The sequence below is a fragment of the Empidonax traillii genome, unplaced genomic scaffold (genome assembly GCF_003031625.1).
Source record: "Empidonax traillii isolate 1590-97213 ecotype Southwest subspecies unplaced genomic scaffold, ASM303162v1 scaffold812:size654646, whole genome shotgun sequence".
Lineage (NCBI taxonomy): Eukaryota > Metazoa > Chordata > Aves > Passeriformes > Tyrannidae > Empidonax > Empidonax traillii.
The window spans coordinates 200,924-228,874 of record NW_020956005.1 but is presented as its reverse complement, the minus strand read 5'-3'; the positions used below and the strand labels follow the sequence as shown (position 1 = coordinate 228,874).

The 27,951-nt window shown below is 51.5% G+C and overlaps 1 protein-coding gene across 2 annotated transcripts in view; it reads right to left on the bottom strand.

Annotated features, from left to right (window-relative positions):
* Positions 1-844: 844 nt before the first annotated feature.
* Positions 845-27,951, bottom strand: part of GRIK4 (glutamate ionotropic receptor kainate type subunit 4) — a 159,648-nt gene continuing 132,541 nt past the window's right edge. The window contains exons 11-20 of one of the 2 annotated variants that reach the window (XM_027901778.1): positions 25,586-25,693; positions 24,567-24,770; positions 16,602-16,715; positions 11,129-11,238; positions 8,915-9,088; positions 8,444-8,609; positions 6,075-6,300; positions 4,599-4,727; positions 1,996-2,114; positions 845-1,294 (exon numbers count right to left, since the gene is read on the bottom strand). In XM_027901778.1, the coding sequence (XP_027757579.1) occupies positions 929-1,294; positions 1,996-2,114; positions 4,599-4,727; positions 6,075-6,300; positions 8,444-8,609; positions 8,915-9,088; positions 11,129-11,238; positions 16,602-16,715; positions 24,567-24,770; positions 25,586-25,693 (1,716 nt within the window). In that variant the 3' untranslated portion in view covers positions 845-928. The remainder of the gene's footprint in view (positions 1,295-1,995; positions 2,115-4,598; positions 4,728-6,074; positions 6,301-8,443; positions 8,610-8,914; positions 9,089-11,128; positions 11,239-16,601; positions 16,716-24,566; positions 24,771-25,585; positions 25,694-27,951) is intronic. The other variant, XM_027901779.1, reaches the window with a different exon arrangement.

Genomic DNA, 27,951 nt, shown 5'->3' with positions numbered 1-27,951 from the left:
TCGCCTGCTCCCACCTCACCTTCCTCAAAAGGCTCTCCCACCCTCATCCCAAAAACAGAAAGGAAGAAAAAAAAACCAAAAGGTAACCCCAGAACGAAACAAAAGACACAGAACCCCTGAAATTCCAGGCGTTTCAAGGCCTCTTTGAGTTCACTGTGTTCGTTGGTTGGTTTTTCTTTTTTTTTTCTTTTTTTTTTTTTTTTGGCATTTTTTAATATATATATATCTATGTATAGATATATTTATATATATATGTAATTTCAACAACTCCTCAGATGAACTTTCAGCAAATGCTGCTTCTCACGGGGAGCATGTCCCATCCCATCCCATCCTTCCCTTCCTCCTTCACTCCACCTGCCAACACTCTGAAAAGGAAGAAGAGCTCAGCACCTGAAACCTGGTGCCTCGGAGACTTTTAGGTCCTGCCGTGCCCAAATTAAACCGAAACAAAACGACGACTCCTCCCTTCCCATCCCTTGTCCGTGTCAAATAAAAACTCCCTCCCCCTCCCCGCCCTTTGAGAACACCCCCCGGTAATTCTGTTTGGTGGAGAGACAACGCCGGTGTCCCTTTTCTCCTGACTTGGGGAGTGGAGAAGTTCCAAGGACCGCTCTGGCCCACCCACCCTGGGGGGGCAATACCTGCTAATGCCAGTTACCACCACGTCCTTTCTCCTTCAGTGGCACGGAGACAACCACTGGAGACCAGCCTGAGGACCCCTCTCCTGCCACACCAGGCTCCAGCCAGCCCCGCGTCCCCCCCCACCCGAGGGGGGACACCGAAATCCTCCGGCCTTGCCCTGGAGAAGCCGGGTAACTGCTAGTGGTTTAAAAACATCGTTGACATTGTACAAGTCCGTGTTCTGTAAAATGGAACAGGACCCTCTCGCCCCCGCCCCTGCGCCCCCAGCCCCCCCCACCCCCGGGCGTTACTCGGGCTCGCTGCTGTTGGTGGCCTTGTCCCACTCCAGGCTCTCCTCGCTCCGCGCGGGGGATCCCGCGGCCGGCCGCGCCCGCAGCCCCTGGAAGCGGCGGCACTCGGGGCACACCCGGATGTGGGTGCACCCCCGGGCGACCAGGGCGGCTTCTTGTGCCAGTCTCTGCGCCAGGGGGTCTGGCTCCCCGCCGCTGCACAGCTTCCCGTTGCTGAGCGTGGTCGTGCTGCGGGCTCGGCGCTCCTCCGGGATAACGGGGCGAGTCCGTACCGGGCCCCCTCGCCTCCGGCGGGGGTGGAAACTGTCCTTGCACAGGATGATGTTGCGCAGCTCCGTCACCATCTCTTGGCACACCGACACCTGGGGGGGACACACGAGGCGGGCTGCTCACCCTGGGGAGCTGAGAGACATGTGGGGCTGCGTCTGCTCTGCGTCCTGCAGGGATGAGGGGTGAGGCCCTGGCACAGGCTGCCCAGGGAAGCTGAGGCTGCCCCATCCCTGGAAGTGTCCAAGGCCAGGTTGGATGGTGGCCTGAGCCACCTGGTCTAGGGGAAGTTGTCCCTGCCTGTGGCAGGGGCTGTAACTGGGTGATCTCTAAGGTCCCTCCCAACCCAGGCCATTCCATGATTCTCTACTATGATTCTGATGCCAAATTGTTACCAACTTGGTGCCACTGGCTTTCGACATCAACACTTGGGCATTTACATTGATTGAACCAAACAGATTCTGCCTCTCATCAGAGACCCTCCTGTGCTCTGGATCCCCATATCAACACAAGACCCAAACCCACTGCAGGTAGAAATCCTCAGGTGATCCCATCTCCAGGATCCCTGAACCCTTCAGAAGCCCCTGGAGCATCCCCACAGCCCCTCTCTTAGTAGGAGCACATGAGAAGCTCATGGATTTTAGACCCTGCCCAAAGGACCAAACCTGCTCCTGCGTTTGGGATGTCGAGGCTGGGAATGCTCCTCAGCCTGGCTGAGGCTCCAGAGCACCCCACTGAGCACCCCACAGATAGCAATAAACACACACTACCCCCTCAGGCCACTTTCAGGTCCTACCTCTGACTGCTCAGAGTGTCGAAGGCTCCACAAAAATTCCAGCATTGCCATGAAGATTGCTACGATCAAGCCGCAGATGAGCACCACGAAGATTCCACCAATATTCTCCATCCCCAGGCCTGAAACAAAGCAGGACGGGCCATGTGGAGAGGCAGACACGACATAAATTGTACAGGTATCACTGCACAGAAACCCCAAGTTTTGCTGTTTTGTTGGCATTGAAGATACCCAGCCAGGGACCAAAACCACAGAGCCAGCACCGTCCTATTAATAGATCCCCTCATGACTCAGATGGCAAAGGGAATGACTTGCAATAACTGCAGGATCGAAGATCCCTTCTCAGAAATGATGATTTTGCAGATAAACAGCAAGTACACTGAAGGGAAGCACAAAGCAATTTGTGGACAAACTGAAAACAAGAGGGAAAAATTGCGAGATCAATCGGGCACATTAATCCCTGCAAATTATTCACCCAGCTCCACTTGCTTTGAACTTCTCAAAGGGAGATGAGCAAGGTTGTTAAAGAAGCAGAGATGAAGAAGACAAGAAAGGGCTTTAAAGGAAGCTGGCACCGAGAAAAGCTCCTTTGATTGCATTACAAAGTGCTGGGGGGAAATGATGGCAGCTGCTTGTACTGCAGCAGCAAGGAGAGGGTCCAAAGCAGATCAGGACCCAACACTTTCACACTATAGGGTGAGAGAATGGGGTCCCTGCCACCAAGGGGTACTTGGTTATGGGTTGGGTGCTCTCTAGGAGGAAACAGCCCCTTCCATGGCACTCACCTCCCTTGTTTACGATGGGATAACTACCACAACTAGACAGCTTGCAATCCAGAAAGTTCACCAGCTGGAAGGAAAACCCATCCCTCAAGAACCTGGACCGAGCTTTGCTCAACTCTTGGCCCCAGAACTGCAGCCTGTGCCTCCCTCTGGCCCTGCAGAGCTGGACTGTGAGATGAGCTGGGGAGCAGTGCTGGCCCCAGCTTTTGCTGTCCAGGATCTGGCTCTTCTCTCCTGTTCTTGTTGGGTTTGGGCCCCTGATTGGATTGATTACTAAAAAGCATGTGGTGCTTTGCACTGGGTTGACTGAGGCCATTACTCAACAAGAACATCTATAAAAATCTTCCTCTCCCTCTCTTGTAGCATTAAATCAAAGTGTAAGAATCAATGATTTATTGACTTAATCTCGGCGTGGCTTTTAGACATAAAATCTCACCAAAATCCTTGTAAATCGCTGACCTGCTTTGTTCTAAAACTTGGGAGGTCACATTCCTCCCTCCTCCTCCTCCTTCATTCTTTTGGCATCACCTCCAGAGCAGCCCAGTGACTCTGTAAATCAGCCCTTTGCAGAGATGCTTTCACAGCAATTGTAAGGCAGAAAACACAGCCCATAATCACAATTTAGACCCAAGATAAAGGCCATCCTCTCCTCCCAGCAGCTCACAGATTTGAATTTAGGGCCGGTAGCTCTCTGTACATGCTTCTGCCATTCTGCCTGAGTGCTGCCTCAGGCACCCCTTCCCAAGCTCACAGAGAGGTAATTCCTTCTTCCATATACACGTACACGGAAGGCTGCAGCCCTCCTCATTTCCCAAACTCACACCACAGAGGGAACAAACCAGGAGAAAAACTTGTCCAGGGTCACAGAACACACCAAGCAGTGCCAGAAACAGCCCAGCTTCCCAGCTGCCCCCTTCCAAAGCCATCCCAAAACAGCCCACAGCCTAGATTCCACTTCAGAGCTGTTTTTTGCACAGTCCATGGAGGAAAAGTCTCCCGTGTGCCTGCTTGCCTTCACAGTAACTTCTTTAATAGCTATAACCTGATGTCTTTCACTGGGCCAACACCTTCAGCCTTGAGATTAATAGTTGGGGTTGCCTGTAGTGCAGCACTGCCCCAAAATGAGCATCAGCTCACAGCCCCATGGGGTCCCATCCACGAACTGCACAGACACACCTACGGCTGCTGCAAGGTCAATAAAACCAAAATAGCTACACCAGACCCAGTTTGGCTCTCTGTCTCTGCCCTCAGAAAGGTCAGAAGATCATCCTTTTAACTGGGGGACCTGCTGGCCTCCCAGAAAACACTTGCTGAGAAGAGGGCGACGGCCAGAACTAAAAAATGCAGCAACTGTGTTAAGCTGGCAACTGCTCTCATGCTGGGACATCAGCCTAATGTGGTAGCTTTTATGGCAATTTGCATAGCATTACCCAAAAGAATTTGCTCCTCAGTTTACAGATGTACTAATAAAGTCCTTGTGTCCCTTCCCCTGGCTGTTTAAAAGACGCTTTCACTTGGAGCCATTAACCAGCAGGCCCGGGGTGGAGATCCATCTCCCTTCAAGGAATCCAGGATTTTGGTCTGATCCCTCTAGCCATCCATTTTCCCAGGCATTCATTAGGAGCTAATTTACCCTCCATATGCCTCCAATATTTGTCATTTGGTTGTTCCCGCTCTCTCTGCCCCAGGCAAAAACACACAGCGTGAGGCACAGCAGAGCTGTTTGGCTTTCTCCTTGAGCTGCGAGGGAAGGAATCTCGGGTCAGAAGAAGGGGAAGAAGTAACTCTCAGGCAGAAACACTAGAGTGGAGTGGTGTGGCTCACCTTTGGCTCTGTGGTCCTCCTCTTTGGGGCACTTCCCTCCTTCCCACCACTTGCGCTTGAGGATTTCCAGGCGGTTGTTCTCCTGCAGCTGGAGGATGGCCAGGTCGAACTCATCTCGGAACACAGAGCCTGCAACACCAAGAGGGACGTGGTAGGGCACCCCCTGGGCCAGCCTTCCTCCCCACTCTTCCTCCCCACTAGTGTGCCCAGCTACAACAGCTCGTTCCTGAAGGGTTTGGAGGGGACATCACTCCATGTGAGCCACGGAAACCTGGTTAATGCCCCTTGCAGGAGGGAGTTTGGCCTCCCCACCAAGAGCCAGGGCTGAGACCAGTTAGGGAGGTTCAATTCAAGGGGAGCTTTGGCTGCAGGGACTGAGTGGGCAGTTCAGTATCACACAGCAGGGTCCCTCTGTTGTCATTCCACCTACAACTCTGACCCTGCTCTAGCACCCCTTGCCTCCAGCTGGTCACAGAACAGACTATCCTGAGTTGGAAAGGGACCCCAAGGATCATCCAAGCCCAAATGTTCATGGTAGAGCTGCTCACTTCCGTGCTTGGTGCCAAGCTCCACTGCATCCTGGCGTCTGCTACCAGAGATCCCGAGGAAGGGCCGTGGGAAAGACCCCAGTTCTCCCAGTAACTCTGCACTATTGTCCCAGCAAGCAGCTTTCTGCTCCTCTTATCTGCTACAGTTTCACTGTTTAACAAGACAATGTCAGAACAGATTTAGCCCTGAGAGAGAGGGTTTGTGCTGACAATCGGGTTACCCTGGATCTACAAGCTTACCCCATGTTACCTAAACTGGAGGGACTGTTCGTGTGATGGGCCTTATGTAATTCACCTTAACTTTGTGTTGCTAAGAGCCAGTGCTTAAAGGTCAGGACTGGAGGAAAGATCAGGAACAACTACTACCTCGTTTTTCCATGCTGCCCTGGGAGATGATGTTCTCTTGCTGGCTCTCACGTGGTGAAACACAAACCCCCTGCGTTTGTTAAACCTGATTATTACCTGAGATAGCCACTGAATTGCCCAATTCTCTGTCCTGGAGTTTTAAGAACCACCAGCTGTTAAGAAACTCGTGCTAATAGCTACACCAGTTAGAGCAGCATTACTTTCACAGCACTTCTGGGATTAAAACAGGGAGCACAAAAACGAGGCACAGACACTGGTTCGGGAAGGAGACAATCAGCAGAGAGCACATATGCAGAAAATAAGCAGCAATTCTGAGACATTCTTTCACAGTGAATCATATCTCAAGAGCCCACAGCCGCGTGTCACGTGGCTCTGGCCCAGAGCAGGGTCCGAGTGGGCACCTTGGGCAGCTGAGACCCCTTCCCCCCAAAAAAATAAATAAAACCACCCCTGGGCAGAGCCGTGAGACGCGGCGGCGGCTTCAGAGCCGGTTCAGCCTTTTCAAACGCTCCGGTCCTCTGCCGACAGCTGAGAAGGACTAGAATTTGTCTTCACTGCCTACCGACGGGCATGCCAATCCCGTAGCCCTTGGTGTCCAGAAGGCCCCCGACCTGCGTGAGGTTGCAATTGCGCTGACGGTAATACTCGTTCATGGTGGACTCCAGCAGGAAGGCGTAGTTGGAGTTCAGCACGCGCGCGATCCCCTCCTCCGTGCTCTTCACGAAGACGCTGGGCTGCTTGGAGTACATGTAGTTCCACATCCTCTGGTAGGTCTGGTAGCGGGAGTTCTGCAGGAGGAAGGAGCCAGGAGCAGCTGAGGGAGGAGGAGCGTTAATTGCCCTGAATGAAACCCCGAGTTAGATGTCCACTGGGAAGAGGGGAGAGGAGTCAGAGCAGATCTGGCGCCAGGTTCAGAAAGGCTTTAGATGCCTGACCTGCATTTATATCAGGGAGGTTTAGAGGCCCAACATCTTTGTGGATTTGAGACTCTAACCTTCAAGTACCTTGGTGGATTTGACACTCTAATCTGCATTTATATCAACCAGTTTTAGAGGCCCAAACGTCTTGGTGGATTTGAGACTCTAACCTTCACTTATATCATTGAGGTTCAGAGGCCCAAATATCTTGGTGGGTTTGAGACTCTAACCTTCATTTATACCAATAAGATTTAGAGGCCCAGATATCTTGGCGGGTTTGAGACTTTATTGGCATGCCTATTTCCAGTAGGGACAAAGCTCTTTGCGTAAATTCAGCTTTAAAAAAATTCATAGTTTTTGTATCAGACAAAAAAGAAAAGACAGAAGAAATAGCTTATGCTTGTCTGATTTAAACCTCTGAAGAAGTCACACCCTACTGATTATCACTGGAACCTTGTCCTAACAGTTCTCCAGTGTCAGAGCCAGACACCACCACCCCCATGGAGGGCACTGAGAGCAGAACTAAAGCTCTTTGGAGTTTGTTGCCCCCTGAATCCAGATTTTGGCCCACCCCCTTGTGAGGCAAATCAAAGCACCTGCTGAAAAGAACTGGAGTCTTTTCACTGATTACAATAAACTAAAGCTCACCCAGCCCCTCAGACTTTGGTTTGATCCAGAGAAAGCCACCTATGGTTAATCTCTCTTGCCTGTACTGAGCAAAGAGTGAAACCTGCTTGCACAAAGACTGAATAAAAACATGCTCTGGTCTACATTAGGAATTTCACACTGTCAAGGGCTCATTTTCTGTGGCTGGTAAGCAATGCTAGAGAGCTTTAGGGAATCTGCTGCTGACCTAGTTCCTGTCCTCATCTGTCCAGCTCTGTCCTCTGGGTGCAGTCACTCGGACTAGAGACAGACGAGCAGGGGGGGTGTTTGTCCCCAGTTCACTGCACTTTCAAACATTAAACCTGTGTGGTTTGGCCAGGGGAAATGCTGCCAGGACAGGTTACAAGGCAAGGTGCTTCAGCAGTGGACACACATTTCATGCACCCGGGAAGGGAGGGGTGATGAAGGCAGACTGTGCAATCCATCGCTGCTTTGACCCACCATCCTTCCACCAGGGGAAAACGGACCCAAACACAGCCTAAAGCACTGCAAATGGTACAAAAACATCTCCTCCTAATTTCCTCTCTGATCCCAGGGACTCCAGCACCCACCAGGCAGCGCAGAGCCACAGTCAGGGGTTTAAACTTGAAAGCCTTCCTTAAGCGAGCGCCTCGTACACAACCACCTTGGGTCACTCGGGCTCTGTTCAGCTCATTTCAGATGCAAGGCTTGGCTTAAAAGTAGCTTCTTGCCAAACCCCTGAAGAGTGTAAAGTTGGGCTGAAAAGCTCAGGCCCACTCCAGAGATTTCTCAGGCTTCCAAATTCAGTTCAGACTTGGGGGGAGGGGCTGTGTAAAAAAAGTGAGACGAGCTTTCCCTCCTTTAGGAATTTCAACAAGTAATAAATAAATAATCCTCAAGCAGTTCTTTGTGCATTCAGAGCGCTGCAGAAAAGATTTTACTCATTTATTTCCCTTCTGAATAGAGCAGGGAAGATAAAAATTAAATTGGGCTAAATGGCCCACATAACTTTGCATACATTTGACTTATTTATTTTCAGTGCCACTGACCACACATGGATTCCAGCACTGTGACAACTGTGAGCCTGCCTGGGCTTGGCAAAAGACTCTCAGGTAGAAGCTAAGATCACATCAAAACCACGTGGAGACCCGTGAAAATTTGACTTCCTTGTGAAATTTCCTTCTCTCTCCCACCATTCTCCCCATCTTCCCACCCTGTGGGTCTGGCCCACTCCTGTGCAACCAAGCAGGCAGGGATATCTCCAGAAACCCCCTCCGTGCCAGCAACTGGCATGAAACGGGCACGAGAGGCTGGAGGGACACCCAAATCTGAGCAAAGGGTGCCCTCTGCGCTCCCTACCCCACTGAGCCAAAGAATGGGGGTTTACTTGGAAGAAGGTCATGCTGGAGCCGCCGTGGATGGTGCCGTACTCGATGGTGGTCTGGTCAGCCAGGTCATCCACGGACTCGATGGGCACGTCCATGCGCTGCACCGTGAGGAAGGCGGCCAGGTTGGCCGTGTAGGAGGAGATGATGATCAAGGTGAACGCCCACCTAGGGAGAGGGGGAGAGAAGATGATGACCTGAGGTTTCCCTGTGGACCGAATCTGCCCTCCAACCTCTCGAACTCACAGCATCAGTAAGGCTGCAAAAACCCCCCAACCTTTGTCCAGCCACCACCACGTCAACCAGACCAGAGCACTGAGTTCATTCCTGGAACACCTCCGGGAAAAGGGACTCCCCCACCTCCCTGGGCACCCCCTTCCAGTGCTTAACAACCCTCTTTCCATGCAGAAATTCCTCCTCCATCCACTTCTGCCCCCGAGAAGCCTTCCTGGAGGGGAGGGTGCCCTCCTTACCAGACTCCGCTGACACAGCGCGTGGACAGTGCCTGGGGGGCAATGGTGGAGCCTTGCTGCATGAACCCCCCCACTGGAAACCACAGGCTGTTGCCCAGAGAGTACTGGTTCACCAGGAGATTGCAGCGGCCTTGGGAGCAGGGGTGGGGGCTGTACCACTCGTATGGTGTCAACCTAAAAGGACAGGAAACAGATAACTCTGGTAATTCACTGGGAAATGGGACATTTTGGAGAGAAGAAGCAAAAAGAAGAAAAAAAAAAAAAAAAAAGGAGAAAAGCTGTGAAGCTCCAACTCTCCTGGAGGCAGAGTTTTCTGAGCAGGAAGCACTTTGCTGTCAAGTTGATGCCCAGGGGCTCCGAGCTGTGTGAAATGTTTGCTCGAAGACTCAAGGAGCCAGGAGGCTTTCTTGTAGAGATTTGCAAAAACTTCAGCAGAGAGGCTCTGCTGAGCTGAAAATCTGGCCACGGGCCGTGGGGAGGCTGCAAGGAGGCAGATTTTGCAGCCCTGTGAGCAAACTCACGCCGCAGCAATAATTCCACGTGTGCACGGACTTGATGGGAAATTGAAATCAAACAGCCTTGGCTGGGCTCCCTGCTGGAGCACCAGCACTGAGGGGGAGTTCAAAAGGGAAGTGTGTGAGACCTGACTGCATTACACCACCACAGAAAAAAATAACTGCACTGGTGCAAATGGCTGCTCTGAGAAGGTCTGATTGGCCTGGCAAGGTCTAGGTTGGAAGCCAAGTGCTGGTGTTTCAAAGCATCACGTACCTCAGAGACAGGACAGAGGTGGGAATGTGAGATAGCTGACAGCCTGTCACTGAAGTGACTGCAGCCTAACTGGTTTGTTTCTTTTTTTTTTTTTTTTTTTTGCTGTTTCCAACCCTCAGCTCCCTGGTTGCTAAGAAAGTCTTCCTAATTTCTCCTCTGCAGTTCATTATATTACCATGGTTAACAAAGCTGAAGCCTGGGAGGGTCATTTTGGGGCTGCTGCCAGAAAAGCTGCAGGGCTCTGCCAGCTCACACAGCATTTAACCAGGATGAGGGGTTTATTTTTGCTCCTGCATCTCCTGCCACACTGTGATGCCAGGGAGGTTATTTCCTGCAGACTTTCCATGGTGGTTCAAGCACTGGCAGTCAAACCCTCTGCTCAGAGAGAGTCCCTGCAATTCACTGGGTCAAAAACTCCTCATAGCTGAGCAAGGCAGAGAGCAGCAGCCAGACCTCCATCTCCAGTGGGAAGCTGGGTAAAGGCACCTTTTTGGAGGGTCATGTTTAAAACATGAGGAAGGGGCTAAAGAGGCACCAGCTCTCGGTCTGCAGAGAGCATCAGGCTGCATTATTCAATGGTTTCCTCAGAACTGCGTTTCTGAGGCTGTAAAAGCATTCCAAGAACCCATTAAAGCCCTGTCAGGATGACAACTTCAGCCATGCTCGGGGACCAAGTGACAGCACAGTTCCAATTTGTGGAATGAGAATTGGGTATTAAAGAGCGTCCCGAAAGGGCCCTCAAGCCCCGAGCACGTCTTTGGAACACACTGCCAGCACTCGGCTCAACCCTGCCTGTAAGAGCCCATCTACGCCACCAACAATAAGCAGCTTGTTGGGAGGTCAGGGAGGAACAGCAGCAGAGCTCAGACCTTGGGCCTCGATGGGAGACGCTGCAGGCAGGCACTCAGAGATGTATTTTAAGGCTGACTTAAATTAGTCATAGGGGAATGGAACTGAGAGCTGCCAAGGGAGGCTCTGCACGTCAACCAAGAGGCTGCTGGAAGGATATTAATGAACTTTCTCTCCCTCCACGCTCGCTGGGTTTTGTACGGGGCCAGAGGAGCCAAACATCACTCGTGGAATTTGTGGTAACGTCTTCGAACGGGTTTGTGGGTTCCTGCCAACCTCCACCCTCCCTGCTCAGGATGAGGGGTAAAAAGCACTCTACCAACACTACTGCCAGACCTCCTGCCACCCTCCCCACGCAGATTTGGGCACCAAGCACACCCCAAATGTTTGGCACACCAATACCCAACCCCACGCATCAGGGCGTGGGGGACTCGCTGACACCGCTCATTCCCCAGAGGGCTGGGATTCTTCCATCCCCGTTCTGCCCAGTCCACACTGGTGTCTGGGGCCAGCGGATGTCCCCGTGTCCCCCCGGGTGTGGCAGTGTGACGCTAGGTGGCACCGCGAGGAAGGGAAAGGCAACCGCGACATTACCGAGCCACCAGGAAGAGGACGCAGCTCACGGCCAGGTAGGCGAGCAGCATGAAGAGCCACACTCCGGGAGAAAAGGGATCCAGGAAGGAAAAGTAGCCGGGTTTGCGGCCCTGGAATGGAAAAAAAACAAAGGGAGAGGTTTGGCCTGATGGTGCTTCTGGCAGGGTAAATGGTCCGTTCTGAAACGGCAGAAGGGAACGCACCTGCACTGATGCTGAGTGGACAAGGGGGATAAATGGGGCTTTGGAAAAGCATTCCAGAATCTGGGAGAGCACACCTGAGCTCAGAGGTGGGTGAGCCTTTAAATGTTATTTCTTTGTAAAAAAAAAAAACAAAAACCAATGAAATTATTACTTTTATCTCAGGGAACAGGATATTTTTATCTCCTGGATGCGTCAGAACTTCCTGTTGTCTGTTCTTTTTTTTTCTCAGCAAACCACCTTTCCTTAAAAAATAAGGCCTCACTGCTACAAAAAGCAGGTTGATCTTCTCTCAGAGTGTTTTAAATTTTCACAAATTTAAAACCACCACCGAAATCTTGTCAAATGGCAGCACCATTTGTTCAAGGGCAGGATTAATTTCTAGGAGGAGTTTCTCAAAAGCTGAACACCTCCCACTCTGGTGAGTGTATTTGAGCCTGTATCTCCTGCCCCAAACCACGAAGTCAGTGCTGGCATCACTAAACCAGCACCAGGTTCCCCCAGGCACCTGTAACAGGGAGGCTTCCCACGAGTCAGAGCTCTGTGAAGGCTTTTACTGTAAAGTCAGAGTGGAAACAGCCTTTTATCGCATCTTGGCCAGGCTGTCAGTGTGTTTCTTACTGGCACTTCTTTGTTGTGTGCTGAAAATGTCTCTCTCTGTTTGCTCAGTGCAGCTCCAGCAGCTGCTTCCCAGCACTGCTCTGCTGTAGGTTGCTCACTCTACACGAAAAGATCATCTTTGACACACAGAGGCCTCATTTCTTCCCTGATCCACTGCCCTACCTGTCCATCTGCGGCATCACATAAACTAATCAGAGCTGGTAATAATTAACACCCAACCTCCCTTGCTGTAGAAAACCCAGAGTCCTGATATTTTAGACCATCCAAGGGTGGTGAATAATTTTTTCTCCTTCCTCAGCCCCAGCCCAGCACTTTAAATTCCATTTCCATCCAAACTCACTGTTTTACTACTGAAGTATTCCTGTTCCTTATGCAAAAACCCGGATTTCACAAGGTCTTGGTACTTCTTCTGGAGGCTTTTAAGTTGTTCCTAGGAAAGGCAACAGTCGTTGCACAAAAAAAAAAATCTTCCTCTCCTAAAAATATCCCAGAGACTTGTGAGATCCTCTGCTCCAGTCACCAGCTGGGACTGTAAGATCTCAGAAACCTTCTGCAGCAAACTCTGCCCTGCATGAAGTAAAGACCCACCACAGCACAGCAGGAGAGGAACAATCAAATATAATACGTTCTTTTGTCCTTTCCCTATTTTTTTTTGGTCAGTTCCTGCTGCTTTTCCAGCAGCTGCACCCAAGCCAAGGGCTTTCAGAGCCAGAGATACTGCTGGAAACTACACCCCCAGAATCCCTGAGGGGCTCCCACGTCCAGTGACATCCTTTGCTCCTCTCAGATCAGAGAGGTGAGACCATCTCACAGCTCTGCAGGTTCCAAGGGTGTGTTCCCTCTGCACTTCTCACTGATCCATCATCCAGAGGATCAGGGATTTCTCGATGCCAATAGGAAACCAAAGCTCTTCTGGACGTACTTGGTGCCCTTCTTCACCTAAACTGGCTCAGGTAACTCTTTATTCCCACAGCTTTTTACACACTCAGGAATGAGACAAGGCAATAGGAGCCTGTAGCTGTGAAGGGCACCAGCTGCCCTCGCTGAGCAAGCTGCAGAATATCATTCCAGGCAGCTTAATCCTCCCTGGCATCCCAGAACTGGCAGGAAACTCGCAGGCACTGGCATTGCCTTGGCTGGGGCTCCCTCGTGAGATGCTCCTGTAACAAAGTTCCTTTCCTGCAATTAAGGCCTTGATGTCTTCTTTATATTTCTGGGGCAGTTTGTCAATAAATTACTCTCATTAAGGAAATTGCGTTGGAAGCTTTAAGTCTCCAGCTTGGCAGTGAATCTCTCCTGTGACTTTACAGTAGTAGTACTTCTGGTTCTTTTCAGCTACAGTCATTTTCAGGCTGCTGCTACATATTCCTTTCATTCACAGTTGTGGATGAGAATAAAGATATTCTGTTCCCACGGAGGGCACAAACTCTCTCTCTTCTTATCTGTCTGTTTTGAAGATGGGAATGACAATATCTGGAGCCTGTCAGATATTTTTAGCCGGTCCCAGTACAGCTCAGTTAATTGGAAGAGCTATTTTTCCTGGAATAGACATGTTCAAAATGCCCAATAATTGATGAAGGCCTCCTCCAAACCCTCAGAGGGAAGTGGGAGAGGTTCATTTACCCTCCTGAGTCGTTCTTGGAAGGCTTTGCTTTCAACCCATAGAGAAGCAGTTTTCTGGGAACATGCTGGTGACCGAAGAGCCTGGATGAGCAGGACATTTGGGAAGAGCAGGAGGAACAGGGCTATTTGGTCTTGGATTTGCCTGTGGACAGGTCTCTAAGAGACCTGATGACTCCCTGCCCTGCCCACAGGGTCTGAAGGGACCCAAGTGCCCCGGTCCCTCTTGCAGAAACAGTCAGTCCTACCCACGTCATTTCTCATCCATGTTTATCCCTAAAAAAGGCAGGCAAGAGAACTCTCTGCTGCCTCTGGAAGTCAGAAGGAAAGCAAGAACACTCAGCCTGGAAAGGCAGAAAGGCTGATTTGTGCTCAGTCCAGCTACTACAGCATACTCCCCAAATCTACATCTCCTCATCTTGAGGGGGGTGCTCAGTGAGGACTTTCAGGGCTGATGAGCCAGAATTGTGTCTAATCCCTCCTTCCCTGCTACAGAGGCAGGTATGTGAGCAACACATGCTATAAAACAACCTGACTTATCCCTCTGTGCAGAAATGGCCCTGGGCACCTGATTTCAGCCCTCTGCCAAGCCCAGTCACTGCTCAGGGCTCCTCTCCTGCCACCCCCACGTCCCCCTGGCTGAGAGTGGGAACCTAATGAAACAAAACAAGCCTTTTCTCCGAGCAGCCTGCAAGTCAGAAAGCCTGTCAAAGAGTTCCTGTGTCAGAAATCCACACTTGATTATATCACAACAAGTGAAATTGAGAAAAATGACAGCCCTGTTTAAAGCTGCCATATTTGGTTATGTGTGATGAGAGGCACCAGGCACTGTGGTGGTTGGGTTGGCGGCGTGGGGAGGAGAAAGGGGCGAGATATCAACTTGCCACTGGAGCTGGATGGGAATTGAAATAAAATGTCAGCACATTGGGAGGAGACCAGGGCGTGGAGACAACTCCTCAGCAAGAGGGAAACTCATTTGTGGTTATTTATTAGGCTACAGCTGATCTGAGCCGTGATTAACATACGTCAGCTGCAGTTTTTGACACTGCAGAGGTGGTTTTTGGGATGGGGGGGATGGAAGCAGATGGGGCTGCTCTGCAAACCACATCCTTAAAGGAAAACCAGAGCAATTAACTCTCTTGTTAGACAAATATTTACCGGTTTGATGAGTTAATTGCCACGCAGCTCTCAGACACTCTCCTGGAGCTGAGCAGGGAAGGGCTGGACAAAGAGCTGCCTGGGTCACTGGGCACTTCCCCTTCTCAAATCCTAACTGGGGCCCTTTATATCAGGCAGCTGAAGAGTCCCGACCAAGGCAGGGTATTATTTTCCAAACGGTTCAGAAGTCTGTAATTACTAATCCTGCTCAGTTTGGTGAAGCCCTGCAGGCTGGAGCGGGGCTGTGCTGTGTTACTTGGTACCAGCACAAACAGCAGATGCTCCCTGCCCTGAGGAACTTCCACTCTAAAGAGATGTGTCAGACACGTTCCTGTAGAGCTCCCCGAGGCAGCAGCAAATGCCTTGCACATATAGAGCAGAGCCTGTGCAAACCCTGCACCAATATTCCTGTCTTTCCTCTGGAGGGAGGAATGCTGGTGAGGGAATGATGCTTTAACACACTTGCTGAAGATTATGGTGCAAAAATCCAAGGCAGGACATGCACAGAATCACAGAACCCCACAATGGTTTGGGTTGGAAGGACCTTAAAGCTCATCCAGTCCCACCCCCTGCCATGGGCAGGGACACTTTCTACTGTCCCAGGTTGCTCCAACCTGCCTTTGGACACATCCAGGGCTGGGGCAGCCACTGGAAGTGTGCCAGGCCCTCCCCACCCTCACAGGGAAGGATTTCCTTCCTAAAATAGCACAGTGCTCAATCCCTAAACTTGGTAACAATCCCAGTCAAGAGGCACTGGCAGAAACACCAAACACCTCCCAGACCCACAGGCACGCTGGGGGTGTGACAAACCAACTGTAGTGAGGAGGGGACAGTGACATTTGATTTCCAGGAGCTTGAAGAGTCAGACCCTTTTTCTTTTTTTCTTTTTTTTTTTTTTCTGATCAGTTCAGTCATCGATCCTAAATTCTGCACGTACCAGAGGAAACAGAATTTTAACTAGATTTTAATTACTTGTTTGCTCTTGGCAGGAGCCACTCAGCACAAGAGATGGATGCATGAATTTACTTCTGTTCATTCCCAACACTGCATCCTGAGCAGCCTCCCCGATGGAGAGGGGGCTGGGAGAAGCAGCTTGAGTGGGTTTATCCTTTTGGCTGCTATTGTTGAGCTGACAGAGACCAAGCCACTGCCATTTGCATCACACTCCACGCTGTGCAAAGCACAAACATTTCCCAAGTGCAGATTGGGAATAACAAGACATCCCGTTGCACAGGGCCTGGCTGCCAGAGCTTGTGACACTGGGGAAACTGGGGGCTCCCATATGGGAGTAGCAGGGGAAAACCTGTCCTCTCCTGACATTCAGGCAGAAGATAAAGCAGTGAGGGGTGCAAATAAAAGGGAATCTACGGGAATTTAAGACAACAAGTGCTGTCTGAGCAAAGACATGACACAACATGCTTGCACACATAAATTCCCTGGGCCAAGTTGGACAGGGCATGGAGCAACCTGGGCTAGTGGAAGGCTTCCCTGCCTATGCCAGGGTGAGGAACTGGGTGGTTTTTAAGGTCCTTCCAACCCAAACCAGTTTGTGATTCCATGATTTTATAACAGCGCAGGGCTAAGGGCACTGAGCACACCTCACGCAGCAGGGCTCAAAGCCAAAATAAAGCCACCCTGTGACCCCCCAAAAAAGCATCCTGTGCTCAGGGATGATGGGGAAGAGAAGCCAAGGGGTAGGGGGCTTTGAGCAGGAATTGAATCCACCAAGCTGAAAGGAAATAAAGGTCGAGCACATTTGCGTTTAAATAAGAAACCCAAATATTTTTATGAGTCGTTCATTTTTCTTCTACAACCAGGCACGTTTGCATGCAAATAATGGAGGGACATAAATGGTTATAAAGTAAGTCTCTTACCATATGAACTCTGTAGAGAATGCTAATTCCCAGAGTCATGAAGGGCTTAGAGAAATCAATCACCTTTTCCCGCTCCGCCGTGATCGTCAGCCCCGCCACGGCCAAGTCGGCTTTCTGGAGAGAGAGGATAAACGGAGAAGGTCAGGGCCCTGAGCCTGGGGAAGCAGCTGAGCCACACCTGGGGCCACACACAGGACACCTGCCCCTGGAGGGTGGATGTCCCCCCTTTCTGGGCCATCCCAAACCCTCTGTGGGAGTTTTGCTGGCGATAGTTCAGGCTGGGCTCGAACGTCCCTCTGCCTGGGTGGCTTTCGCACAAGCCCTGCTCAAACACACTCCAGAGTTTCACAGATGCCACAGACCATTCTCCCCTCTTTTTCCTTTCCTCACCTGGATGTTTTTTGCTCTGAACTCACAGGCTGCCCGTGAGGACCCCGCTGTGCTAACAGTAAACACACCAGCAGCCCCTGCTCCCAGCCTGACTGCCATTTCTATTCATCTAAGGCTTTAAAACCTGGCACAACAGGAGCCATCAAAACAATAAATATCGTGTTTATCTACAGAAGATACAACCTCCCCCTTGCTGAGCCCCTGTTGAGCACAGCTGTCCCTTCCTTGCCCCTTGCAAGTGGCACAGGTAGGAAAGAAAAGCAGCATCATTACCTACATCCTTTGAGCCATGAAGTTCCCAAACCTGCCAACCCCAGACTTCCCCAAAAAAATTCAGAGGACTGGCATTAAAATTTGCAGATTGACTTGCAAAGCGGACGAGATTAGAGGGAAGAGAAAAAAAATAAAAATAATTCCTCCCCGTGTTAATACCCTTGTAATACAGATAAGGGATTTGAATTTTAAATATTATTTTTATTACTTTCGCTCTTTTAAGGTCTGTAATTGCTTTCTGTAAAAATGAAACCTCCACTCCTATATCCATTTGTTTGACTGCTTTGCAGGAAGATGATTATGCATGTGGAAGAAGAGAAGGGGGGGGGAAAGAAAAGCTGTTTGCACCTGTTGTCCCTAAATTTGACAAGGTCTGTGCAGAAGCCAAGGCACCATCAGGCCTGATGATGGTCCTGATGGGAAAGGCTGGAGTTGCAAGAGGGAAGAGCAGCAGTGCTGGAGGCAGCAGGAGGAGGGAGAGGGAAAAGAAACCCAAGGTGATCCTCAATCCCAGTGAAGGGGGTCGTGGAGAAGGTGACAGTCCATGCAGGAATGTTTTATGGGACATGCTCAGTGCCAGATTTTTGCACTTGTTTCCAAGCAGCTATTACAGATTCTCAAGAGGTTCAGGCTGGGATGAATTATGAGCTAAGGAGAATTTCTGCCTAGCCAGACATTTACCCACAGGCTTTTTAAAAGACACCAATAATCACAACGTGGTGTGTGAGCAGTTGAGCCCTGTGTAAACACCAGCAGATTACTAAAATGGGATCAGTTCATCTGTGCAACGTGGCATGTGAAGAATTTTATCTACAAGGAAAGCCTAAAGCTTCCTAAACCTCTCTTGTCTCTGCTTAAAAGGGTTTGCAGGTACTATTGTCCAGGGGAGAGCTCTCCCAGCAAAGCCCCTGCTGAAGATACAGCTTAGTCTGACAATGGATTTCTTCTGCCAGTTCTCCAAAGTAAACACAGTTCTAGCAGCAAAGCCCCAGTCTAAAGCGATGGTAAATAAGCCACTGTCAAAGGTATTTCATGCCAGAGCTCTGAGGACATTTCCACTCCCATCCAAGGGCCAACACAAAGGTGTTGATGAGAGGAGCTCTCATCTGTCCCCAGATTTACCCAGCTCAGCCACCACCTTCTCAGGGGACCATCAGTGACCTCGGTAATTATAAAAAACTCCAATTATTCTCCCAACTGCCATCCTTTGAGACCCTTCCAGAACACACAGAATCATAGAATATCCCGAGTTTGAAGGGACCTTTGTCATTTCAGGTACTTTTGCCACATCAGAGGTGCAGCACCTGCTCCAACCTGTGCCCAGATCCACCTTCCTTCTCCCACACCAGAACTTTCTGTGCAGCAGAGCCCCAGCTCCTCGTGGCTTTCTCTCTCTCTCTCTCTCTCTCTCTCTGTAGGCTCAATCTCTCTCTGCAGGCTCACAGTCATGCAAGTTAAGAGCTGATTCCTGACAGAGACAAACTTTGATCTGGGGATGGCGCGCAAAGAATCCTCTGCCTGAGCATCACCCATTTCCCGCTTTCAACTTCGCTTCCCCGTGTTCACAAAACTTCTTGTGATTCACTGAGCTACAGGGGAGCTCTGCAAACCTCAGCACTCGCCAACCTCCCCCCCTCTGAGCACAGGCAGGAGTGGGAATTTTATGGGCTAAGCAAAGAAATGGATTTTTGCCTTGTGCTTCTTGCCCTCTTGTCCACATTCGGGCCTTGGGGAAAGGGGGAAGGGGAGGAAAAGCAGGGGGTGTGGGAAGAAGGGGGCAAGCACTGCTTGTTGGTTTTCATCCTCCCAGCACAGTCGCAGCTATAAATGCCGGCATGAAACAGGCTTAGAGAGAGACCCAGAGCATTTTGGGAGAGGAGGCAGACACTCCTTTTAACAAAGCACCGCTTAAACACGACCAAACCCTCACCAGGCAAGAGGCAGCCCAAGCTGGGGCGGGCCGGTGTGTGAGATGAAAGCTGCCACACCAGCACCAAACCTGGCGTTCCCGTGGGCATCAGCACACGGGCTTTGGCTGCCACCGGTTAAACACGGGGGGCTGAGCCGGCTCCTGCGGAGGAACAACAATTAAGGAGCCTTAAGGAGCAAATTGCAGGGACTGCCAGTCCAGGGGCGGCATCCGCCCCCTCGCCGCGGGCGCTGACAGGGCTCAGCCCGGCGCTGATGGTGATGAATGGGGCTTGACGTCAGCCCGGGAGGAGAGGATCCCTCCAGAGCCTCCCACGGCATGGGATGGCAGCCGGGAGAACAGCCCTGCTCCGGCCCCACAGCGATTCACCACCCCCTGTCAGGCTGCGGAGACGAAACACGGCGAGGAAGGCTGAGCGGTGCAAGGCTCATGGAAAACAAGCCAGGGGGAGGACAGGGCTGGGATCTCCTCCAGGAGGAGGAGGAGCCCCTTGGAACAGCACCTTGGGAGCTCCATCCCCTGGGTGCTGGTGGCAGCATCGTTCCCACCAGCGCTGCCCACAGAGCACTGACAGCGGGACCAAGGGCACAGAAAGCTCTCTGTGTGCCTAAAGAGCCTTCTGGGAAGGTGAAATAGCTGCTCAACCTTCAGACTCACCTGGCCACCAGGTACTGCCCCAGTGCAGGTACCTGTCCCACTGCAGACCCGTTGGGATGCAGAGTGCAGGATGGTCTCCAGAGGTTCCCTGCTATTCCATGTGACCCTGTCATCAGCAGCAGCCACTGCAGGGCGGTTTGGATACATCCTGCTCACCTGCAGATCTGCAGATCTGTCCCCATGGCACGACAGGCCCAGCTCTACCAGGGGATCAGTGTGCTGATTGCTGCTGCTCCAGCTGCCCACCTGATCTGACAGCAGCTATTTCAGGTTGAGCAGCACCCAGGCTGTCTGCTCAGATGCACATTCTTGCATTCAAGGGCAGGGCCTTTAAATGAGGGTCACCCCAAATCGGTGTTTGGGAGGTTTTAAAGGCCATGCAGGAATTCTGCCCCGTGAAAAGGGACAGCCTGGGAACCCTGGAGGCTGCAGCCCTCCCTTGAAGCCACAGTCAGGGTGGGATGACCAGGAGCCAGAGCAGATGTCAGCCTCAGGTCTGCACAAACCCCTCTGCCCGTCCCTGGCTGTGTCTGCACAACAACCCCCACACCCCTCCTCGCTCCCCCACCCTCCTGAGCCCCCCCATGGCACACTTGCCAGCACAGACAGCGTGCAAACAGACTCCCCCTCCCTCCCTCCACCCACACACAGCTCTTCTCACCGAGCACCCACACCCACTGCGAGTGGAGAGCAGGACTCTGACAGTTTACAAGCATCTTCTCCCTCCTCTCCCCTTCCTGCCCTGTCTTTGGAGCAGCTGAAGGGAAAGCACCACCTGGCCACCAGCAAGGAAGGTGGAAAACCACCACACCAAAGCTTTAAGGTCCTTTCAGCTCTGGGTGTTTGCTGGTCCCGAGGCCAGACCCGTCCAGGAGATGGACAACTTCATCTCCTTCACTTTGAAAAGAGCCCTGATCATCCCTGAGCCGGGACAGACTCAAACCACTGACACACAGAGCAAAGCTCCAGCGTTATTCCACACCATCTCACTTCCCAAATGACCCTGCACAGTCACTCACTCCCCATTACAAGCTCCTTTAAGTGCTTTCTACACCAGCCTCACCCAAATACACTTGCCCTGGAAACACTCACAGATCTGCTGTGTTGGCAGCACCAAAGGTGATCTGTTACTAAACAATGCTGAAGGAAGCCTGGGCAGCTGACAGAGGCTGCACAAAGCACATACCAGTCCTTTCCACCCCATCCATCCTGCCACAGGCGAGCAGGACAGGGGACTGTCACCTCCTGGAAAAAAAAAAACCCAGCCAGCCAGAGGTACCCGGGCTGCATCAGAGGGAGGTTTTTGGGGAGGTCTTTTATCAAAACTGCAGCATCAAATCCTGCCAACAAATCAAACCCATCTCCCATTACCTCCCCTCTATGCCCCAGGGCATTCCTGCAATGGGTAAATTCGGGAAGTGCTGCTGAGGGATCCCCCAGACAGACACGATTTCATGTGGAGGGCGAAGGGAGCTGAGCACCAAGGGCTTGCTGTGAGGCTACCAGGACAGCAGCTGCAGGCTGGGTGGAACAAGGAGAAGGCTGTGAAAATACATTCCTCGGTGTGTATCATGCCAGGGAATTCATTTCAGCTTGAGGATGAGCTGGGGAGAGGGGGAGAGAAAGGGAAGAGCAGACAACCAGCAGGGACTGCGAGCCAGAAGACTGCACTGCAGCGGGAAGGAGCCAGCCGTAATTCTTCCAGCCCAATTGTCCCCCAAGGCTCTGGTGCCAAAAAAAAAACCAAACGAGGAGATGGGAAGATTTGCTGCTGCCCCTTGTTTGTTTGTTGTGGGTAGCACACGTGTGCAGTGTCAGCTGAACTGCTGGAGACCACAGGCTGTGCCAGAGCCGGGAATGCTGACGGGGGAGAGCAGCTTTACTGCCCTGCTCCTCCAGGGAGGAGCCAATCTGCCTGCCCTGCATGCTCAGAGGGACAAATTAGCCCAGGGTCTTCCCAGCTGGTGACATCTTTCACTAGAGAATGGGCTCAAGGGACTCTTCAGTAGGAACTGTAGTGAGAGGACAAGGGGGAACGGCTTCACACCGACAGAGAGTAGGGTTAGATAGGGATATTGGGAAGAAATTCCTCCCTGTGAGGGTGGGGAGGCCCTGCCACAGGTTGCCCAGAGAAGCTGTGGCTGGCCCATCCCTGGAAGTGTTCTTGGACAGGGCTTGGAGCAACCTGGGACAGTGGAAGGTGTCCCTGCCCATGGCAGGGGGTGGAACAAGATGATCTTTAAGGTTCCTTCTAACCCAAAGCACTCTGTGATTCTGTGAGTCCTTCCAAGTGATTCCTCCCAAGCCAAACCTCCAGCAGCTGATCCCAAAGAGTGCAGGATTCCTGCCCTGCTGACACAGCCAGAGGTGTCCCTACAGCTCTTCCCAAGCCACCCCAATCCCCCTTTTCCTTACCTCTCAATTTGTTTTGTGAGCAGGTCGATAGGATATGTACTGGAAAATTTGGGTCAAGCACAAATTTATGTTTATGTAGCATCCTGCTCAATCATATCATGGTGCACAATTAGCTGTAATGGAATTTTCAGCTCTTAAGAATAAATCAATAGCTGGTTAATTTAGAAGCAATAAAATGAAACACTTTTCCCATATAGCCTGGAGTTGCTCTGAGGAGATTCAGTGCCACGGGGGGATTACAGGAAAGGCACTGCATGGAGCTGGATAATTCTCTGACCTTTTGGTCCTGCACATTAAGTGTGTGTGAGTCAAAGCTTATTTTCTGACAGCTGATCGGGGTGAAGGAGGAATCTGATGCCTTCTGTGTGCTAAAGGCCTGGATGGAGAGGAGTGTCCAAGGGTTAAATCCACCCCTAACACAGGATCTGCTGGATCCCATGGGATAGGGGATGAACAAGGGACTGGAAGCAAGGAAAAACTCCCCTGGGGGATGTGCAATGCCCTCAGAAAGCCACGTCCCAAGCAGCCCTGAGTGAACACAACACCAAGCACACAGCCAGCCCTGCCCTGGCTGACCTGATCCAAAGTGCCAGTCCCTGGGATTGATCAGGAACTTGCTGAAACCACTATAAAGACTCTAAGGCACACAGCAAGAACAAAGCTGCAAGAGAAAGCTGCTTCTCTTCTCCAGTTTGTGCTGCAGCCTCACAGAGCTTTGCCAGCTCTGCCCTGCTGGAGCAGAAGTAAAAATCCTCCTAAATAAGGCTCGAGCTGCAGAAGAAACAAAACGGTTTCCATGTGAAGATGAAGCTGAAACATCTACCACCAAATAAAAAACAAGCCTCCAGAAGCTCCCATTTAATGGGGAGGCACTGCCAAGGTTTAGCAGGCCAGAAGTCTGGTGGCTGCTCCCTTCCTTTGTCTGCACAGATCACACGCTGCTCTCGGCGCCTTCCTTCTCTCCCCTCCCAAAAAGAACGGTGCACAAGTGTAATTGTGTGTGCATGTAGGTACACAGGCTGAGAAAGATGGATAGAAAACTGTGCCAGTAGCCTGGGGCATCTGCAAACAGCCGTGCAGAAGGCTCTTTCAAAAGAGCAGATGGAGGTGGGATCTCAGCTGGCACCGGGAATTATCGCTCCACTGGGGAAGGGTGACCCAGGAGACAGGAGCCAGCTCAGGAGAATCTGCAGGCTGTTCCATGCCCTGTCTCTGACCCTCAGCAAATCCCAAAATCCCTCTTTTAGACTTAGAGTTGCCCCACCTGACCTTAGGCACTCAGCTGACAGTCCTAAGGTAGGACGATCATCAGCCAGGTCCCCTTGGCCATGTGGGGAAGAAGCAGAGAGATGCCTGTGGGCATCTTCCAGATGATGATTCCATGATCATCCAGAGCTGGAGAAGACCTGCAAGATCCTCAAACCCAACCTTCAACCAAATACCACCCAATAAATCACAGGAGTGAAGTGATGTTCACTCATCTCCCACAGCTGGGAAGAGAGATGTGGCAGGAGCCCCAGATCCCTGCCTGGAGCCCCAGGGGATGGATTTTGGCCCTTGTTCCTCTGCTCTGCAGGAGGTAGATGATGGAGGGACTCGGGATCTCCTCTCCCACAGCGGTGGGATTATCACAAATGCACCTCACTGAGGATTTGCCACCAGCTGAGTGAGTGCCCCTGGCTTCTCACAGCTTTGGTAACGATGAGACAGGGTAGAAATAAGTGAGTAAGGAAGAGTTGGCTTAAATAGCATCAATCTTACTGTTAGCTTTGGCTAAGCCTATTTTACTAAGGATCTCAGAGCATTTTGTGAGCTGTATTTAAGCTCCAGGAACCCTGGGGAAGGGCTGCCTTTAGCTGCTGAGGAAAACAAAGAGCAGGGAGGGGGGTAGAGGCTGACTGGGCACAGGTGTTTTTTTTTTTCCAGGGTCTACCAAGCCCTGTGTATTTTCCTGTTGCAAGCTTTCATTCATCTTTCCACTGAGAAAACAATCATCCACTCTGCAATGAGCTCTGATGCAGGATCCCAGAGTTCAGGTGTCTTTTCCAGCAGAGTGAGCACCCACTGAGAGCACCTCGGGGCCCTGTTCCCGCTCCTGCTGTCACGCCACCACAACAAACACATCTGCCACTGGGAGAACACATGGCCAGAGCCTCATAAATGGACTAAACCACACACACACACACACACACACCCCCCTCAATCCTTCTCGTCCTGGAGCACTTAAAAAACCACCATCAGGGTTCGCCAAGTCCCACCAGAGGGGGCAGAGCTAAAAAGAGCAGAGTTAATCCACTTACCCGGGCAATGAGCTCTCCAACCATCCCTGTCCACGTGCCGTTGGCCTCGGGGACCCCGTAAACGCCGTCCCCCACCAGGTGGATCTTGTAGTTGAAGCGCAGGATCTCTGCCAGCTCCTTCAGCATGTCCACGCAGAAGCCCTCGTAGCGGTCGTTGCCCTCCAGCTCCTGGTGGTTCCACTTCAGCATTAAGTAAGGGTTTTCCTGCAGTGAAACTGGGCAGCTGTCATTCCCATCTTAGCCAGCACGGAGTGGGGAGGGCAGTGCCAGGGTGGCAGGAGCTCAGGGAGTCTGGGTTGGAGGGGGCTTTAAAGGTCCAACCCCGATATAAGTGGCACACCATCCCAGTATGGATAGAATTGATATGGAGAGCTTGGTGTAGGGGGTGTAATTTCCACACTGGGATTCACTGGGCAGCAGATTTATCCCAATTCCAGCTTCCCTTGGCACATAGCCACCCCTCCAGTCTGTCCCCCCTTTCAGCAAACTTTGTGGGACACGAGGAAATAGGATTTTGGGTGTCCTTAGGAAGGGCCAGAAGTGTTGGAAAAAAAATCACTGGACAGGCAGCAGCTGGAAAGGGAAACCTGTTGAATAAGGTGGTGCCTGTAAATGCGAAGTCTTCATAAAATTGTGCCCATCTTGGCCAATTTTTATAATTTTATGGGTTGAAAGGACAATTGTCCCTTCCAACTTACCAGCTGTACGCAAAAAACAAGACCATCATTCAGAGATGAATGTAAAATGGCCACGTATCCCCATCCCAGCCCTCTCCCCAGCTGCTTCTGAACTCATCAAATATCATTTCCATATGAAACATCAACTTGAGTTTAATTACACTGTCATGAATTGTCCTCAGTGCTGTAATTAGAGATTTGATGGCCTGTTCTGGATGAAATCAGCCTGCAGTGCCTCATGCTGGGGGTCCAGGGGGGTAGGGAGAGGGAGGGATATTCCAGCTGATCGGCACCCCTGCAAGTTGGGAGCCAGTGGGAACTGCAGGTGACCCCCTCACTTACCAGGATGGTGGTGACAATGAGCGTGGTGTTGAACAGACTGTCTGATATGTTGGAGGAGAAGATCCTGTTGTCCATGCTGAGTCCTTCAGACACGTGCCAGTGGCCAATCTGGAGGGATAAACAGCACAATAAGGGAATTTACAGGGCGAGTTACGGCACAGAACCCGCCATATGGCTCTGGTGAGTGACAGCCATCGGGCTGGCCTGTCTGTGAATGCTCCATTACCTTTACAAGGCACCCCCCACAACAGGTCAGCAGAGAGATTTAACCCTCTGGTGCACCCCCACCACCTGCTCTGCAGTGCCAAAAAGCTGGTCCTTCCCACGTGTCCTCCCTGCAGCAGCTCCCTGGGGCTCGGGGTGGTCAAACAGCCCCCTGTGCTGCCCCCAAAATGCCCACCAAGGTGGGTCAGTCTTACCCAGCAGTGCCCACACGGCCAAAACTCCAAGCTCTGCCCTCCACCTTGGGGGCAGATGGTGAAAGGAAGCCACGTCCTCAGTGGTGCTGCTCCATGACTCATCTCCTCTGGCTGCCTCTATGGATGCCAACCACTCCAATTAAGCACCTCCAAGCTTTGATCCAGCCTCATCACACCCAACAGCTCTAATTTACCCATCCAAGCATCAGTGTCACTGCAGCAGAAACCAATTCCCACCACGGGTGGCAGGGACCAGTCCCCCAAGCGCTTGGGAGGACGCTGTGATTCAGCTGTGACGCAACACAACCATCCTGCTGCCTTCAGCCAGGGGGGAGGAATATTCAACAGAACCTAATTTTAACTTCAAGAGCCTAATCTCCCTCCCTCAGAGCTCTGGGCAGGGAGATCAGCACCTCCAGCAGCTCAGAGCATGCAAATTAGACTCTGGCTAAAGGAGCCTCTGCTTTTCCTCATGGATAGAGGGGTGGCTGAGGGAGGCCAGCTCCCTCTGAGACCACTTCTCCCTCCTGTTTTTCCTCTCTGTCCCCATCAGTCCAAGCCCTCTGGATGACTGTTGTCCTCTGGCACCACTAAAGTGAGGTGGTGTGGCCCTGAGAGGCAGGCAGGTGACTCCAACGCGCAGGGGGAGTCTTGACGGCTCTTCCCTCAGCCAGAACAAATCCATTCCCAAAACAAGGGGATGGAGGCACAGGGATGGTGTGCTGGAGCAGGCTGGGTGCAGATTTTGGGCACCTTGTTCTCTTGAGGTCTCTCCTCCCGCTGGGATTGCTGAACATCAGCCCCTCTGCAGCGATTTCCTCCCAGGGAGAGTCATCACTCACAAACATTGCCTCATTTTTTTTTCCCCCCTCCTGGATTTCCCAACCAGAGATTAGTGACAGATTAACTTTAATTTTAACAGCCCTCGCTGTTCTCCAATTTGTCCCTTCCCTGCTGGCACATGCTGAGACTAATTGCCTGCCTCCTCCTCTGACAGTGCCGTGGGTTTGACCTTGCTTTTCAAGCAGCACCACAGCCACACTCCCCCCCACGTGCCAGGGTGCTTCCCACCAAATCCTGGGGGGCATCCAGCTCACCACTGTCCCCCTCACAGGCTGACAGAGCCACTGATTGACTCCCCACACCGCTCATTGCTTCCAAAGTGCAACCTGTCAGAGGATGTCTGGGATCCTCGTGCCTCTCCCTTTCCTGCAAGATGGATGTCAAGGTGATTTTAATCATCTCCATCTACATATAAAGAGCCTCTGAAAAACAGAAAACATATCCATCTGCGAAATGTGCTGGAAAACAATCAAATCCCCTTCGTGGACCTGGATAAGACCATCCTGTTGTTAAGGCTCTGGACGAGGGGTTCAGAGTTTTTAGGACAGGGGATTTTTTAGTAGTGGATGTGATTGGCCTGTATAAATACACCAGGTGGAGGAGGTCCACTGCAAAGAGGTAGAACAGCTTTCGAAGCTAAAACGATGGCACTGGCACAAAAATAAACAGGCACAACCCAGCCAGAAATAATCAGCCTGAAGACTGGAGGAGTGTTCCTAATGATCAGAGGAGCTGAAGTGGTGTCACACCTGTCCTAGGAGAGCAGCGAGAGCAGCACAGTCACCTGGGTGCAAGTTGGAGCTTGATACCTTCAATTGACACCTACCCTCACTTCAGCTGATCTGCAGAAGGTGGTTTTTTTGGATCAGTGGCACCTAAAGATTTCTCATACTCCCCATAAAACCCCCAGCAGCTGACAGGATGCACGTGGGGCATTCCTGGCTGCTCCTTCCATCCTGCAGCCCCTCCATGCAGAGGCTTTGAGGTTCCTCATGGTGTGAGATGATGAAACACCACTCCAACTAATGATTTTAACACGGTCATCTGCTCAGTGTTCTCTGGGCAGGGAGAGATGACATAGCAAGACCTCTCCATAATACTCAG